Here is an 18,708-nt window from a genome sequence, read left to right as displayed (position 1 = left end):
CGCACCGTTTATCTACTTCTCTTCTCTCCCCCACGCTATACACCACATACTCAGCTTCACTTCCAACCCCATGTGTCAACTATAACCATTCGCCGTCTAACACAAGATATCCTTCCCTTGCAGACTGATAAGGTTTCCCACAGTCCATCGGATATTAATGCTCAAGGCTATATTCTGAACACTTGTGTGCTTGCAGGGCTCGATGATTTCTCCGAAGTTGTATACAGCGTTGCTGAGCTTGGCAAAGTCATTCGCAAAGCGCCGATCGCTGAAATGTTCTCCGATTGACCATCGCACATCCTTTGGCCGCGTGATGCCTTGCTTTACACGACCTCAGTTCCACTCTCACTAGACCCGCAAATCTGTACACTGCAGATGCTGCATGCCAGCCTAATTGCCAATTTCCTGCAGATTTTCTTGCGCGCATCATTATGTCTTGCGCCTTTGGAGGTTTGTCAGATGGCGTTCTGGTGAACTCAGAAAATGCGATGGACAGAGCGTAGGGCCACGCCCTAGCTCGAGGCCAGTTGTTCACTGCGCGTATTTTTGCGAATATAAACGTTGTTGATTTAACCTGGTGTGCCACATAACTGGCGGAGGTGCTGGTCAGACCTGTGCACTAACCCTCCCAAGTACGAAGGGTTTGGTGCGTAAGCCTGTTCTTGCCAGAAGAATAATCTGGGGAGTCGAGCCTAAACTGGGACGGCTTCCCGACAAAAAAAACCAGCTAGCAAACTTCATCCCTGCATGTGCATCGCCTATCCCCTCTACCTTGCACAACTTACGAGCACCGAAAACCTTCCTCGGAGGTGTGTTCTATGATATGGCGGATCGGTTCGCAAACTCACTTCGAAAGCGTTGGCGCATTAAATTATCAGGGAGACACCGACAAACAAGAAATTGTATAGTTATGCCGCGAAGACGGCACACGGCCTTTCCGATACCGGTTCCGACTCTGGATTTTTGAGATTTATGTAAGTTCTGATCACTGAGCATCAGCCTAACGTCTAGTACACAGATACCGAACGAGAGTGTTGGAGCATAAGTTGAGGACATAAAACGTATTTTTCGGCAAGCTGACCGCAACATGTCGCAAGAAGGTGAGACATTTCATGCGTGGAGTAAGAGGCTGTTGTTCGGTGACGTCGTGCGCAATGCGCACGAAGTAGCCGAGTGCGTGAAAGTAATTGAACTGTGACGTGAGCGTGCATTGATCGAGGAGCGTAAAGCTACAGAGAAGTAATGAAATCGACCAAACTTCAAGAAATGGACTACAGAGAATTCCGTGAAAATGCATTGTGATTAGGTTATATTGAACAAACATTTCCGTCACTAGCATTTAATCGGTTTCATTTTGCTTAACATTTACATTTAACACTTGCGGAAACATCAAAGAGTGATTCGCTTAACACTGGTTACCACATAGCGTGGATTACACGAACGCGAAGCAATGCAAATCACAGAATGACCACTACAGATTGTAAATAAAGGTTTCGTCAGAAGTACAGTGTCTCGCTACATTGCTTCAATGCTGATCGCACTAACGTCAACAGCCACAGTGGCATGGGTTTTGCCAGAATTTTTCGTCTTCGCTTTATGGGAGAATGATGCTCTGGATGAGGAGGTGGTTTGACGATGATTACACAACGGTAACGGTGGAGCTTAAATATAAACTAAATATTTAACGGGACCAGATGAGGACAAGAGACAGTGCACAAAAAACAGGAGCTAACTTCCAAGAATGTTTTATTAAAAAATGACGCACTTTATATTGTAACACATGACCTTATTCAAGCGCCTTTCTGGTCCAATATGTTCTCTGTCATCGTCTTTCTTGCGCAAAATGTTTACTTCTTTATGATCCAACTCACTCACGAAAACGTTTTACTAAGCCGCAACGTAAAGGGCGAACGCACACCGCTAACCCAACTGAGCTTTTTAGCCGTATTTGCTGTGAAACTAGGGAAGGGGTGTTGTACCGATGGAGGTAATCCCAAAAGCAATTGTTTCATAATTACGAGCGGTGCGTACCACACAGCACTGAAGCTACAGTAGGTTTCTTGTTGCACATGCGGGGTGTTATGCGGGGTGTTAAGCTATTCCAATATGTTTGCCATTCCATTTCTGCCATATTAGCTCTTCACGATTGGTAAAACATACCGGGCCGCACCCACTTCGCCTGTCTGTCACGCGACATGGCAAGAACTGCCGAACCTAGTCATGTGATATGACGTAAACACACTGATTATGCATGTCTAGGCCAAACTTTTTTTTTCGATTCTGCGCCGTTTTTGCCACTTGCCTTCCGCTATTGACCGTATTTTTTGGCTGCGTCCACTTCGCCTGTCTGCCCCGCGACGTCGCAAAATCAAAACTCGCCACGTCAAAGTGACCTTTGCATTTAAAAAATGCATTACTATGCCGAACAAAATTGTAATGTTTGCGAATTGCTGGAGAGTGCCCTTTTCCCAATGGAACAGAGCATGACTGCTGCCCGCCGATTGTTCTTGCTCTGGCTACTCCAAGTTGACGTGCAGAATGCATTTATTTCTGTACAATACAAAGATTTTCCGTGGCACTGTAACGTTGCCGAGTCCTTCCGGCACATATGCGATATTTTTCTGCCAACGTTTTCTTCACTGAGCGCCTGTTTTAGCGAGATTCTCAACTTTACACTGCGTGCCAGCGCCACGACAAGCTAAGGCAGGGTAAGCGGACCAATCGCAAACGCCGGCACCACCCTTTTCCCGCAGTTATCTACTTTTACTGCGCTTGCTCGGACCCACCGAAACCCTCTCCACTTCTGCGCACTCTTCATCTTTTGTGACCCAATTCGATAAGAAAAACCTGTAGAGGCAGGTCATGCTATTCGCTGGGAAAGCAAGCGGAAGTGATCTAATATAAACGAGGAGAGCGCTGGATTGGCTTTTAAAATGACGCCAAGGGGAAACGCCCGATGCTTGCGCTGGCAGTAGTTACGCAAATTTGACGTCAGGAAGTCGGAATAAAAACAGAATGAAATAGCTTTACGCTATATGGCCAGGGCTTTGGCCTAAACAATACGCTCATTGTCCAGTTACCTGCTCCTAAGCTCACGTACTTCGGACTCCCTAGGTTAAAAGGACACCCAAGGCTAGTATTGCGCAAAAACACCGAGGAAATGGGCTGCTGAGGCAGCTTTATTGGTAACGCACCGCGCGTGTAATGCGGATGATTTGGCTTCGGCTTTCGCCTGAGGAAAGTTATGACGTACACTTTAATTTCGCTTTACCTGTAACTTAAAAAAAAAGGTTCTCCTGTGCTTTTTCTGGCTTCATTATCTGTCACTTCGTATGGTTGTGACTAGCAAAAGCTGGAGCCCGTCAGATTTCCGTATTCTTTTCAGTCATTATAACCTACTGTTCTGCTTCCTAGGGTGCCACTGTACAGAGTCGAAAACGTTCACGAGCACTACAGACAGCTTGGCAGGCCATTCAACATCCGTCCGGCTCTGTATTCGAGTAACGCCAAAGGACCAATCCTGGAGCCGCTCAAGAATTACCGCAACGTAAGTATTGCACGTTATTGGAATTGCCTTTGTCTGGCCGTCAAACTCTCAGAACACACAACCCCCCGTTCAAGATTGCAGCAGACTCCGACGGCACTCATTGCAATTTTTGTTCTCTACGGGCCCGGGCAGTCGCCTTCTACCACAATGCATTTTATTTGTGCGTGCATGTATTCAGGAAACATGCTGTTTCTCCCTTCACTCGCCCTACTTAGCAGCGCTAAGGTGTTGCGCTGCTAAGTACGTGGTCGTGGGACGGAATCCCTACCGCGGCGGCAGCACTTCGATGGGGGCGAAATGCCGAAACGCCCATGTACCGCGCATTGGCTGCACGTTAAAGAACCCTGGTGGTCAAAATTAATCTGGAGCCCCGCACTACTGCGTGGGTCCCAGCCACATCGTGGTTCTGGCACGTAAAACACCGTTTACTTTTCTGTGCCTATCTCTCTATCATCTATTACCTTCTGTCTCTTTGGCCGTGTGCAGTAGCCATCCGGACGCTTTTCCGGTTACCCTGTCTACCTTCCACATACGGCTTCTCTCTCTCCCCCTCTCTCCTATGTTCACAAGATGAATGAACTACAGATTCCGCATACGGATTCTAAGAAGGAGGAAGCGATGTTTATGGGCCTTAATCACATAGCCGCTTGTACTCCCTAGCAGCATGCGGAAATCAATTAACAAGTCGCGTTGGTGCACATAGGCGGCTGATTGTGCAAATGTTAATGAGAAGGCTTATGCCGCAATTAAAGAAATAAAGTTATCATCGTTATTGTGATAAAGCACAAGAATGACGTAAAACTGCGATGCAGCGTCACTGCACCTTTTTGTTTACCACCGATAATGCGAATAATTGCACAGTAAGCCTTCGTGAGTCATCTCCATGAAATGTTGGTGGTACTCTTGTTTTCAATATATTAGCAATGCCTGTCACGATTCTATAGGGGCACAGCGCAAAAAACACGACAAGAAGGCAAGGGAGACACACACGCACTATTATTAACAGGTGCAGCTTCGATTGCTTATTAGTAATAGTATAGAATAACCTTCAAAGCTGATCTACGCACCTGATTTGCCTTTTCCAAACATGACCATGAGCAGTTCAAAACTGATTGTCTATAACGGATTCAGCTCTTTATTGTTATATCGCATATTACTGCACAAGAAATGCATTTAGCCTTCTGTACTAATAATAGTGTAATAATAATAGTACTAATAATTGTGATCCTTCTGTACTAATAATAGTGATCCAGAGCCATCGCAATCTAATGGCTGCGAACATGTTAACCATAGCTGAGGAGGACTAAGTTTTGCCATGCAATTTTTGAACAGCGCGCAGTTGTTCTGTACATATATGCCATGAAGCAATCGAGTTTTTAAACACCAGTTCCAATTCAGGAATTGGCAAATTCAAGAGGAGATCCCCATAGCCCACTGAACCACTGCGATGAGTAAAGCAGGGGCTGTTGTTCCAATGATGGAAGATTCTGGGTACACCTCCTCCTCTTCAAGCTGCCTAAAATTTTCGTACTCTTCTAGTGCCTTACCCTCCATGCCTGTTCATTTCTAAGGTGGCCGGACGGACGATGAGTTGTGACGGGGACAGTTTCACCCACGAAGAAGCAGGAGGGATATTCTGTAAGTGTCTACCTAGTGGACATGTCCATTTCTTCTGCTGGCGCAGTTCTGATTGGCTGGCCTGACGTTTACATCAGAAGGAGGCAGGCGCCCCCAGCCAATCAACACTTCAGCAGCAGACGAAATCAACATGTCCACTAGGTGCGCAATGACAGAATGCCCACCCTGGTTATTCATCTGAACTTCCCTTCACGAAAAGCACACGCGGATGATAGCAGTGCGACCGTTACAGTAACTTCCCGAAAACGAACCGTTCTTCTCGAGCGACGTACACATGTGATAGCTTCCTCATGCGATTTATCCATGTTCAGAGGGTAGATTAGCGTCAGCGCATAATTGCTCTTTTTGTGTGACATGTGACGAGTAGTAGAGACTTTGGACGGCCACAAATTATGTTCTTCCTTTTCAGTTTCTACATTTCAACTCTTCATGCGCTTTAATTTTACATATGTGTTGCGTGTAGCTGGGTGCACTTGAGAGTGTCCATGCTCATAAAAGTTTTAATGTTTCGTTTTTTTTGTAACATAAATTGTAACATGTTTCGTTTCTTGTAACATAATATTGTAAATAAATATGTAACAAAATGTACATATTTTTGGCCTGATAAAGCCAAGGTGTTGGCCTGAAAATCAGCGTGTGGCGCAGGGAACACTACACAATTGTTATGCCAATGTTAATGCGTAAAAACCGCAGATATCTAAAAATAAAGCTAGGCCAAGCAATTCAGTCAATCTGGAAAGTGTCAATGGTTATTTGGAAGCTTTCCGTGTCGTAAACACATATATAGGCCTATTCTCCTGCACGCGAATGAATGTCACAGGAGTACACGGTGCAACAAAACGCTTTAAAGGACGATGATTGTGAACTGGCTTCTCAGGGGTACAGAAAATGTACTTCAATAGAAATCTACGCACGACAAGTTCTTTCAACGCAGTACGTAAATTTGATATCCGAAATTAAGCAAATACGCAAATGCACCCATGAGGAAAGATTTCATAGCACAGTGAATTCAATATATTTTTTATATTGACTTTCTCTCTTTCAAACGCACATACAAAAATAAAGGCAGCAGGTATCATATCGAAATTTATAGTAGCCTATGGCAAAATGTATTGCGGGACTACCGATGTGCATATTGTCTTTAATGATAAACCTAGGCACGTATAATACCCCGCAACCTCAGCACTAAACTGACAAATTCGTATTCGCGACATCTCTGGACGAAATACCGATGTGCTTAAGAGCTGGCGCATACTTATAGAGGAACATCGACGGTCGCATCTATCCCGCACATGTCGTAAGAAAAGCTGGCCGATCCCATGCCCTCTGGGAATCGATGTTATGCGATGCAGTATGCGGGAGGAGCCTACCAAGTTAGCGAAACGACCATGAGAGCACCAAGACGTAGGCGGCTGTTTCATGGCCTACGTTACACGTATGTCATGACATTCATGTCGTGACCTATCATTTATGTTTGTCATACACTCTTACCATACTATGCCAATTTTGGTACATACCAAATTAACGAAACGGCCATGAGATCACCAGACGTAGGGGGGCAGATAGATAGATAGATAGATAGATAGATATATATATATATAGATAGATAGATTAGACAGATAGATATATACTGTCAAAGTGGCAAATGTTCGCCAAGAAATCGCCAATGCGCGCGTAGTGCATCAGCGAGGGTTTTCGCTGCCGTCAATATGCTAAATCTCGCGCGGGGCTGACACAGATGACGGCCGTTTTGTGTAGATTTGACACTAGGCTACCATCGAGAGCAGGGGCCAACTTTTCCTTTCCGTGAAAACAGGTCCTCGTTTCTTTCGAGAATTTGCACGGTAATTCAGCGGCTGGAGTATAGGCATAACCATTTTTTTATGTTCTTCGTGGTGCGCCCATGTTAGCGCTTTAGCTTTCTGACATTATTCATTGAGTAGATCTCAACATCCCTTGCAACATCTCGCTGAAGTCCGAACACCAAATGGCCGCGCTTCCCTTGCCCAAATGCGCCTAAGACGGTGTCGCATCGCCATTATTGGTGAACGTACTAATAAATGATTACACCCAAGATTTTGTAAATCAGATGTACGCTTGATCGACTATCGTTCTGGCAGAATTTATCTCCGTGCCTCTGTGTCTGGGAAGCGTGAGTGATTTCCATTGTACCTATTGAGAGTTAGACCTCTGTAAAACAATACAGCTCTACAGTTGCACATTTTCAACGGATAATAATGACTATAATATTTAGTCTGCGCTCATGAAGACCGACGTATGCTGTCTGTAGTTTGTCTACTCTATCTACGTGAAATATCAGCTCTGCATTTCTCTTCGTATGTACAGCCTCCCGCATTTTTACAGCTATATCGCGCGAGCGTCCATCACGCGTCACTTTAGCGCCTTTAAGCGGCGATAATGAGCGAGACCGGCAGAAGTAGTCTCAAGTGCACTAAGCACTCTCCTGTGCAAGACGTCTATGTTCGATTCAGGACGACGAACGACCATATTATAGTGTTCTCGCGCGATATAGATAAAAATGCGGGAGGCTGTACATTCGAAACATTTAGCATCTGCACCGAGACTTGATGACGCTCAAACTCGGTTGCATAATGCGTTTCCGCTTTGCCCCGTAAGAATAGGTTAGCGCTTTCGGATTTGTGGAGGAAACCTTTCATTCTACACGCGCAACATTTGCTGCTATGCAAACTGTGCAGGTGCAGTATTACGGGAACATCACGCTGGGCACACCTCCTCAAGTTTTCTCAGTCATCTTCGACACCGGCTCTTCAAATTTCTGGGTGCCCTCCAGCAAGTGTCTAGCGAGCACGCCCGCATGTCGTGAGTGAATTAGCGGTTTGCTTCTTACTTGTCGTTGGCACAGAAACTTCACGCCCGCTACACGTAACGTCCAATTGATCATATCACAAGCAATTGTCTGATGGCTCTTGTCGACGCGTAATTTTGTATTTGTGTGTGTGTTGTTGCTTCAGGCTGTTGCATTCGCCTGCCTGAACCATCGCTCTCGTTCGTATGAGCCACGTCTGGGGTCACAACAACCAAAATGAGGTTGTCCGCTTTGGGGTCCGCTGCTGTCAAATACACAAGAGCCGCATGACTTACAGTCTCCTGATATTCGTTAAGATTGCTTACTCAGACGCCGAAATGCATACCACGAGGTTCGACACTGCAAATTATTATTAATTTTTTGATGAGGCACAAGTATCAGAAAAAGTCACAGGCCTACGCGTAATTTTGTATTTGTGTGTTTGTTGTTGCTTCAGGCTGTTGCATTCGCCTGCCGGAACCATCGCTCTCGTTCGTATGAGCCACGTCTGGGGTAACAACAACCAAAATGAGGTTGTCCGCTTTGGGGTCCGCTGCTGTCGAAATACACAGAGCCGCATGACTTGCAGTCTCCTGATATTCGTTAAGATTGCTTACTCAGACGCCGAAATGCATACCACGAGGTTCGACATTGCAAATTATTATTAATTTTTGGATGAAGCACAAGTATCAGAATAAGTCACAGGCCTGCGCGGCACACGCAGCACAGTCACAGCGTAAGCTGGTTGAGCGGCGCAAGAGTAGCTCCAATTTCGGCACCACGCACAACAGCGTCTTCGCGGCGAAGTGTCTTCTCCTCGATTTTCACGAGAACGATCTGAACTGTCCGCCTGGTGTCGACGGCGAGTTGTGGCTTGTAATGCTCTCTGCACAGCAGTCTGCTGAGCCAAATGATGCCTGGTTGTAGCCGCGCTCGTAGCTCTACGATTCGCTTCTTCAGCAGCGGTTCGTACCTTGCGAGGAGATCTCATAACGTGTACCGAAGGGGTACCCAGAATACGTGGCGCAGATCTGACATCGGGATAGTGTTGATTGCGCGCCTCGTCCGAATAGCATCTCGTCGTCTGCGCCTGCGCGCACGGCGGTTGCAAGCACTTCAACTAGATGGCGCCACCACAATGGCGGAGGCTTGGGTCTTCTGCGCCAGCGCGCCGTGCGTTTAAAAGGAATATTTCTGCTGCTGCTGCTGCGTGAGAGCGCGTTTTGGCAAGCGCTTGCTGCGTGACCGCAAGCGCTTGCGTGGCTCAGTGGTAATGTATCCGACTCCCACGCAGCGGGCCTGGGTTCGATCCCGGCGGAGCGCGGGTACTTTTTTTCCGCATTTGCGGCGATAGCGGTTACGGCCAAACGCCGGCAGTGGCATCATCGCGAACCGAAACGGCTATTGGAATGAGCCCATAACAGCTTACGCTGTAAACGAAGTGTGCACCCTGCCATTCTCGGAACGACTCGAAAAAGCAGGGCATAAGAAAGGAAAAAAAAGAAAGCTCTGCCTAGTCTCGCCTATTCGCCCTGTTCCGAGAATGAACCAACAGCAACTCGCCGAACTTCCAATATTGCCCTTCCAGACAGAACAAGGAGAAACCCACCGCGGTTGCTCAGTGGCTATGGTGTTGGGCTGCTGAGCACGAGATCGCAGGATCCAATCCCGGCCACGGCGGCCGCATTTCGATGGGGGCGCAATGCGAAAACACCCGTGTACTTAGATTTAGGTGCACGTTAAGAACCCCTGGTGGTCCAAATTTCCGGAGTCCCCCACTACGGCGTGCCTCATAATCAGATCGTGGTTTTGGCACGTAAAACCCCATAATTTTAAAAATAACAGGAAGAAAACTTTCTTGCACGATGATTCTTGTCCGAGTCGCCCTGCTTGTGGAAGTGGCACTCAGCGGTGCCGGATTGGCGACGGGTGCCGTCGCCCACTAGACGTTCCTTTATGCATTGGTTATTTTCCCCACATGCGAAGTAAGTTTATTTAGGAATTTTTCGTAGGACCATATGCAGTTGTGTAAAACAGTGTCACCTCTGCCTGTACTGCTGCATTGCTGTGACTAGGCAGCTGCTGCAGTCTTGTCACATCATCGATGCGACGTCAAGATGGATAAAATTCGGCAGCTCAATTATTTTTGTCGAGCGGAAACCCTATGTCTCCAACCCTGATTATAAGATCGTGGCAATGATTCTGCTCGTGAAAGTGCTGACCACTATCCATACTCATATTGCGGTGGGTCTTATATTTATCCGTCTCGTATGCCTTATTATACTCAGGTGTGCACCGCAAGTACTACAGCAACCGATCGAGTACGTACGTCGAGAACGGCGCCTACTTCACAATCGAGTACGGAAGCGGTACAGTCAGTGGCGAGCTGAGCATCGACACTCTCGGCATCGGTGAGGCGCGCGTCAAGCGCCAGATGTTCGGCGAAGTCACCGAGGAAATCAGCCGTGAGCAGGCCTTCTTTAATGGGAAGTTTGACGGCATCTTGGGTCTGGGATACCCTCAGGATGCCGTTCAGCATGTCACGCCCGTTTTCGACAACATGGTAGCACAGGGCGTAGCCGTGAAGCCCGTGTTTGCTTTCTACCTGAATCGCAACCTTCGTGACGCCAGCGGAGGTGAATTGCTTTTCGGGGGCGTCGACAAGGCACACTACAAGGGAGACGTCACCTACCTGCCGGTGACTAAGAAAGGCTACTGGCAGTTCAAGATGGATGGGTGAGAACTCATAATAGCTGGTTTTGACACTGCAGGGGACTCATGGCGCGCGTGTTTGCCTTCAAAGTTTAGATATATCATTCTATTTCTTTTTATTGATGAAGCAGCGCACTCGAAAGATATACGTTCACGCACACATGAATGGCTTAAGTCGAGCCTCCGGACCTCTTTAAATGAAGTTTACACACACACACACACACACACACACACACACATGAATGCGCTTCTTTCAAATGCGCTGCTTCACCAATATCATGACTGAGCAACTAACCCAGAGTATCTACTACGCACTTCTTTTTTAATGTCATTTCAGGCATTTAGGATTAAGACAAAAATTATTGCATCCAGTAAACGGCAAAAGAAAACATCATCCATATACTTAATACGCATGGATTATGCTTGCCATACATGCATACTCATTTAGTAAAGACAGCATATATTGGCAATCACCATTTACTCCGGGAGTGTTTGAAGATCGCTGAGTCAAACACGGTCCACTTTGTGTCAGTGTATGTGCGCTTTGTACTCCAATGATGCAAAGCATAATGATACTTGACTAGCCATTCTTGCAGCAGTGCCAACAAGGCAGCGTCACAGGAAGCATACACGCACTTGCGCCTTTCTCGGGCACCTCGCTTGTTCGGCTTCTCGCGGAGGCGCCCGAAATGTTTTCGTAAAAGTTCTACAGCTTAATAGTAAATGATCTAGTATAGCACATACAAGACACAGATTTTTTTTTTTACTTCTCCTTCACAATTTCATTGAACTGTTAGCTAAGAGGAAATGTGAAAGTCTGGGCAATGCTCTCCGCCTGCTAAACAAAACATTTGAAATTTTCAGAATTGACATCAGCACAAAAGTTTTCAAAACAATGCCGAAACATAACTGGTAATGCAAGTATTGTTTTCGGTTTGGCGGCGGAAGCCTACATGAGAACTTACGATTCTTGTTAGCTGTAGTCTGTAATTTAGCGATCTTAGTGTATTTTGTCATTTAGATAGACTAGTCATGTAGCAGTTTTGTCTTTCACGCCAAATCCTGGGATGATTTCCTTGCAACGTGCCTTTGTATGTGTATCAACGGCACACAAGTCCTTCAGCAGCCTTTTTTTTTTGTTGTTCCAATATCCCGGATTATTTTTTGGCAACCATGCATTTTGCGCTTTTTGGGAAGTTTGTCACACAACTGCCGTTCGTTCTTGTAGAGATTGTTCGCAACTTCGCTCTAACGTTCTTGAATTCTAACGTTCTCGAATCTAACGTTCTTGAATCTAAAATGACAATTAGTGATTTTGTGTTGAAAACTGATCCTCTATCCCTGATAGCGGTATTTGTTGCACTAATTTGTCACGCGTAGTAGACATTATACTGAAATCAATATTCCTGCTGCAAATATATGCGCATGCGTATCCGATATTCGATTCGATATTGGATACTTACTATTCGTATTGTATTCGTAGTCGAGGAAATGGATATTGGGCCACCTCTAATATCCACCACACAATTTTACTTACTGCCGAAACAAACGTTTTGAAAAAAATTTAGTGCCATCTTCCACTCTGTAAAGGCGGATGACCAGCGGAGCTGTATACATGGTGATAAACTATATTGATTTAAGTAAAGAAACATACCGCTTAGAGAGCAAACGTCATTTGATATGCACGTCAATGGCTATATCGTCACCATTGTGGCGGGGAAGACACTGCATGGTGTCCTGCACGTCAGTGAGCACTTTGATGACCTGTTTCTTGATGCTGAACTGACCACTCCCGTGCGTCAAAGGCCGAATTCAGATGAAGGGAAGGCGAGAGTAGCCGTTCCTCCATGACGTTGAGTTTGTGGAGGCGTCCAGGTACGCGCGGGTACACGTAACCATCTACTGCAGCAAACCGAGGCACCCTACCCTTCACCAATGCATCTCGACACGTACCGAATAGGCGCACCTGCTCAACAACACTCCGATGACACACACACTGTGTCACCACCGACGCACGCTCACGCTGAGCAACGTCTCGCACGGCGCTAACGCTGCTCAGATCAACCGGAAACCACAAACGGTCACACACACCACACGCAAGGCCAAATTGGTTCCTCACAAACTCCCTTTGAAACCTAGCCATTGCGTCCGAGAAGCGATCCAGGTTGGCGGGATTGGGTCCACGTCGAAGGCTAGGATTTTCCGCCTCGCGATATTCCAGGTCCTGACGCGCGACACGCAGACGCTTGGCGTTAGCGGCCCGCTCATCGTCCGTGCGGTCCTTCCACCGCCGGCGTGCCCATGTGGCTTTCTGTTGTCGACGTACATTCTTCATGGGCACGCTGTTCTTCCTCCGGTGTAAGAATACGCGACGCACTAGAACAGTTGACCGACATGGATCCGTCAATATCAGCCTCCCGCCGCCTTCGCGCCCATACCCGCTTATGCTCGCGCCGTCGTTCTTCATAAGCATGCTGTTCTTCCTCGGTCCGCACAATACCCGTTGGCTATTTTAAGTTTTTTGCACAACGGAGACAACTGTGGAAGAAGATGACGATGACGAACCCGCGAGCAGTGGCACGAGCGTGGTTGCGCCGAGGGGCGCCAACCAGCCAGCTGTGGAAGAAGACGACGACGCTCGAGCCATTGCTGATGATGATAGTTTTTGGTCTACGCGCTCGGTCTACGCAGGCAGCGATCCGCTGGAAACTAGCGTATAACAACTCCGCAGTAAAACCGCTAAAGCCATATGAGCGAAACCGATGGCTTTTATTTGAGCGAGTTGGATTAGAAAGTGCCGAATCGTTTGACAATTAAAGTTTATTAGGGATCGCACTGCCACTCATGTTTATGAGTGACTAAGCCTCAGTGGCATGCGTGGTTCTTGGGCATTTCGCACATTACATTTGCGAGCCTTCACAGTCAGTTATACATTCCAAAGCGTTCACAGGAATAGTGAAGGTTGCAGTGATAGACAGTGGGCGAAAAATGAGGCTGAGGCTACAACCAATGTTTCTAAAAGGAGCCTGGTCATCGTCAGGGCGTTTTTGTATGGCATGTTGTTGCCCTCTCGGTATGTTAGTTCCTGTCGGAGTCTTTCATTGTTCACCACCAGATAGATGATCACAGTTACAGAGAGTCATGGTAAGACACTGAACATCTGGGGCACATTAAAGATCACCTGATGGTCAAAATTAATTCTGAATCTCCCACTATGGCGTGCCTCGTAATTAAAGAAACCTAGGGGTTTTACTTGCCCAAACCACCATCTCATTGTGAGGCACGCCGTATTGGGGGACTCCGGATTAATTTGTACCACCTGGGGTTCTTTAACATGCACCTAATTCTAAGTACACGGGTGTTTTCTGCATTTCGGCCCCATCAAAATGCGGCCACCGTGGCCGGGATTCGATCCTGCGACCTCGTGCTCAGCAGCCCAACACCATAACCACAGAGCAACCACGGCGGATCGGCGTGCCTTGTAATCAAATCGTGGTTTTGGCACGTAAAACCCCATAATTTATTCAATAAGACACACAAAAAATACTTCCAGCGCATTCATAACAATGGTGTCGTTCACCCGTAGCTCAATCGCGCATCTCATTGTTCCTTTCATTCTTATTTCTCTTTTCTCTCACTAGAATAAAGATATCCGGTAAAACCACCGTCTGCAAGGGAGGCTGCCAGGCCATCGCTGACAGCGGAACATCTTTAATCATCGGGCCACCAGATGACATACATAAGCTCAACAAGCGCATAAGAGCCAAGGAAGTCTCGCGTGGAACGGTGACTTATTACTTATATTTGAGTTGAAATACTAATGCGTTGAAGTAGTAATGCTTTTATCGCAGACTTCTTGCTGCTATGGAAGGCAATGGATCAGTCCAAAGCTGTGCCTACTGAACACCCTCTCTGTGGCATTGAGCACTAAAATAGTTCACGTTCTAATAAATAAATCAAAATTACCATTTGCAACAGTAAATCATGGGCACATGGGGGCCAAGTGTCATTTTGCTAAAGTATGAAATCACATATAGTGTTGATGTTTAGTTTATTCTGCACCTTATAAGTTGCAATACCGCTAATTCTCATTATAACAGCTCCAGACTAAACTGATTGAAACAAAGATACCAAAATCTTAATTCACTAGTTTTAAGCTAAAAGGTGCAGCTTATGTGTAAATACATGATAATGTACTCCTTTCAAGCAAACATATTTATTATGTACCTGCCAGCATTTCCGTTTGGTTATAAATCACGGCTACTAGAGTTCCACAAGATTCTTGTGGTGTATTTGCATTCGATTGCAGTTAGTCGGAGCCTCGCACTGCCTAGATTACCACAATATTTATTGTGTAGAATACCCCCTCTGATCACCGAATGGCTCCAGGTTCGATTCCTGCTAACCCAAATGGCGGCTGAATTCAATTAACGTGACTAATTTTGTGAAAACTTCTCACTGTCTATGTCCGGTGAGCTCATGCAAGATAATTGACACTGCGCAAGTGCTTGGGAGGGCATGATCGAAGCCCACTTGCGATTGAACGTATTCCAGCATTACTGTACATATTATGGGAAGGCAGTGTACCACTATTATCAAGAGAAGAGAGAAGAGAAGTCATAAGGGAAAGGCAGGGAGGTTAACCAGGCTGAGCCCGGTAGGCTACCCTGCAAAGTTCACTGAACTGTGATCGGCGAAGGTGTTTGCTGTGTGATATTGGCTGATATTTGAGTACGACTAATGGCCAAGAGCACAAAAAGACGAAGATGTACTTTGATGAAACTTTGGGTGCATGCCCTGGAGTTTTGGACATTGCCACTTCGGCCATCTGTCGAACTTCGCCGAAAGGCACCATCGCAACTGAATGGGCTGCATTTTGGATAAGCGATATTTCGAAATATCTGCCTAATTTAAGCGACTTTCAGTTTACAACGTCGACAGGTTGCTCCATTTTAATATCATACGCATTGCAACACGTAGTCGTAACTTCCCTTCTGCTTTGTAGCAGTGTTTTGGTACGGACCACAACACTATAAAGCAACAGCGAAGTTACGACTAAGTGCCATAAATGCGTATCATATTAGAATGAAGTACCCAGTCAACGTTGCTAGCTAAATGTAGCTGAAATTCGGACCCCCGTGTGCAAAGATCCAGGGTATGCAAGGAAAAAGGGGTATTTTTTAAATGCTAATATGAATATGATTATTTTCAGCACAATTGTTCCAGAGAATAGGGACCATCAACATCTGCTACAGTGCGATACAGCTGGGCCTACCCTGCCCCCGTAAATGTTTCACGGGTAAAAGTGGTCACTACACCAGCTCTTAAAATGCGTAGGTTTTGTTCCGAATGTTTGAGACCATCAGAATTATATATATATAGAAAGGGAACCGAAGGGCCCGATTTCTATCATATCATAACAAGCCAACAAACAATGACATGAAGGACAACATAGGGGAAATTATAGAAAGAGAAGAAAGGGAACCGAGGGGCCCGATTTCTATCATATCATAGCAAGCCAACAAACAATGACATGAAGGACAACATAGGGGAAATTACTTGTACTTACAAATTGAATTAAAGAAATCATACAATAATGGAAACGAAAATTGATGAAAAAACAACTGTCCGCGGGTGGGGAACGAACCCACGTCTTCGCATTACGCGTGCGATGCTCTCACCATTGCGCTACCGCGGCGCCGTTTTCCCATCCACTGTCTGGCGTTTTCATGTTTTACAACTAACCCGGGATTGTTATCCAGCACCACCACTCACAAACCTGTCAATTTATCGTTTCTTTAATTCAATGAGTAAGTACAAGTGATTTTCCCTATGTTGTCTTTGGTGTCATTGTTTGTAGGCTTCTTATGATATATATTGAGAACAAATCGCTTATATTACAAATAGATTAGCGATAGACAGTTTCGAACAACACGGACGCGTGCGCTTCGCAAAGAGTAACATTTATTCTACTTTTCCTTCATTACAGTATGTCGTGAACTGCAGATATTTATCTAGATTGCCGAAGATTAGTTTCAGTCTCAACAAGCGAGACTTTGTGCTGAATCCCGAAGACTACGTGCTCAAAGTAAGTACTCAGAAATGAGAGGTACCTTTGCCTTGCTTAAGCGAACCTGCAGAAGACAAATTATTCAGCAGCGGGCTGAACATTCTTGCTCCATACATTGCTCGTGGTGCCCACAGCACCTCAAAAAAGGCGGTGATCTCTTTCCATGAAGCACAGCTGATCCTCGCCCCGCCATCCCAGCTAATGGGGGGCGTCTCACTGGGCCATCACACGTAAGAAACTGCAGGAGAACGTGAGCAGAAATGAGAAAATTATAGATCTAACGCTGCCTGAAACTGCTATAGTAATTTCGTTATTCCGACGCCCTAGACGTTGCACAAAAAGATTATTAAATTCTAGGGTTTTACGTGCCAAAACCACGATCTGATTAGGAGGCACGCCGTAGTGGGTGACTCCGGAATAATTTGGACCACCTGGAGTTCTTTAAGGTGCACTTAAATTTCAGTGCACGGGTGTTTAGCATTTGGCCCGCATCGAGATTACGCAGATCCAGCCCATATGTTGGGATCTGAGAAGCAAATCTTTCGTGAAGTGGTTAAATAAATACCATGCAACTAATCATATCCTGCACAGTGCTTTTCACCATACCAATTAACTGCCTGCCAGTGAAGATGGCAAGTACGAGGTGACCCATGTGACTATGCATTATACTGTCTCAGGGATTGTCCCCCTTTGCTATGACGCAGTGTCCTAGGTCAGCATGCTGAGTGGAGTGGGGCCGACCCCAGAGATAGCGCCAGTAAACTGCGCTTAACTCGGCAAGAGATTGGCCAAGCAGGTGCCCTAAACCCTAAGAAAGTATGCGTAGGAAGATATGGTTTATTAGAGGGATTGTGCTATTGATGAAGTATGTTTGTTGCCATGAGGATATTTAGGTATAATTTGTTTTCCACAGAGTAATTATGTAGGAAGCAAGTCCAGCAGCCAGGACACCTGTAGGGGTAATAAAGATAGTGCCTTGCGTATGCGTTATTCGACCAGACAGCAGCATCCAGTCACTGTCATCAAAATCGAGGAGGTTTCGCAAAGGGAGCTTCAGTTAAAAAAAAACAGCGCCGATGTTGTCATGACACTTACCGGGGTGTGCAAAGAAATTCCGCGCTAGTCTCATCGCAGTTGGGTCCGAATACAAGCTAATTGATAAAGCAATGTTAGCGAGCAGCGCTCTGCGCATGTGTTTACCACTGGCTTATCCATCCTTTTAACTAGTTCTCTTTCAAGATGTTGCTTAATCGCACTTACTGATTGCTATGGAGTTTCCTGTAGGCCTAAACCACCGTATAATTCTCGTGTAGGCATCCTCGCATACCTGTGGATTTCCTCGGATATATCGAATATACATCCGCATATACCCTCAGATACCTGAGGCATCCTCGGATATCCTCTGATATCGGAGGGTACGAAGCCGGAGAGTGGAACAATCTGATGTATCAGTGTCCTTTTGATCGTTGCCACGCAATCTTGTGCCCCAAGAGCACCTGTTGATAAAAAGGTGACGATTTCTTACGCTGACCGCATTCAGCTACCAATGTGTTTGGCCCATTCAATAGAAAAAATTACGCGGGCATATGTTACAGCTATTTGCTGCGTAGAGATCAGCAGTTCGTGAATGATTGCATGCGGCTGTCGTATTTTTTTAACACTGTAGCCACTATGACATCTTTCAGCACCCGATGCATTTGTGGACATCAGCACACATCTAGGCAAACATTAGGAACCATCCTTTTTCATGTATCTGTATGAAGCTTGTATAAATTTTTCTTCAGAAGTCGGAAGTGTCGCAGGTTCACTGAAACTAGCAATAAAACTTTCCAATGTCAGCGTATTATAAATATGCTCTTTGTACCCTCCGAATGTCGCTTTTACCGCAATGCTGGGCCATAGTTTGCTATTGTA

The 18,708-nt window shown here is 46.0% G+C and overlaps 1 protein-coding gene across 1 annotated transcript in view; it reads left to right on the top strand.

Moving 5' to 3' along the window:
• LOC119443879 (cathepsin D) overlaps positions 1 to 18,708 on the top strand; it is a 31,542-nt gene that overhangs the window by 7,438 nt on the left and 5,396 nt on the right. Inside the window, exons 2-6 of the mRNA XM_037708487.2 lie at positions 3,415 to 3,547; positions 7,903 to 8,026; positions 10,301 to 10,748; positions 14,366 to 14,510; positions 16,714 to 16,812. Of these exons, the coding sequence (XP_037564415.1) occupies positions 3,415 to 3,547; positions 7,903 to 8,026; positions 10,301 to 10,748; positions 14,366 to 14,510; positions 16,714 to 16,812 (949 nt within the window). The remainder of the gene's footprint in view (positions 1 to 3,414; positions 3,548 to 7,902; positions 8,027 to 10,300; positions 10,749 to 14,365; positions 14,511 to 16,713; positions 16,813 to 18,708) is intronic.

This window comes from Dermacentor silvarum, chromosome 3 (genome assembly GCF_013339745.2).
Source record: "Dermacentor silvarum isolate Dsil-2018 chromosome 3, BIME_Dsil_1.4, whole genome shotgun sequence".
In the NCBI taxonomy this organism is placed as follows: Eukaryota; Metazoa; Arthropoda; class Arachnida; order Ixodida; family Ixodidae; genus Dermacentor; species Dermacentor silvarum.
This window is presented reverse-complemented; position numbering and strand designations above follow the sequence as displayed.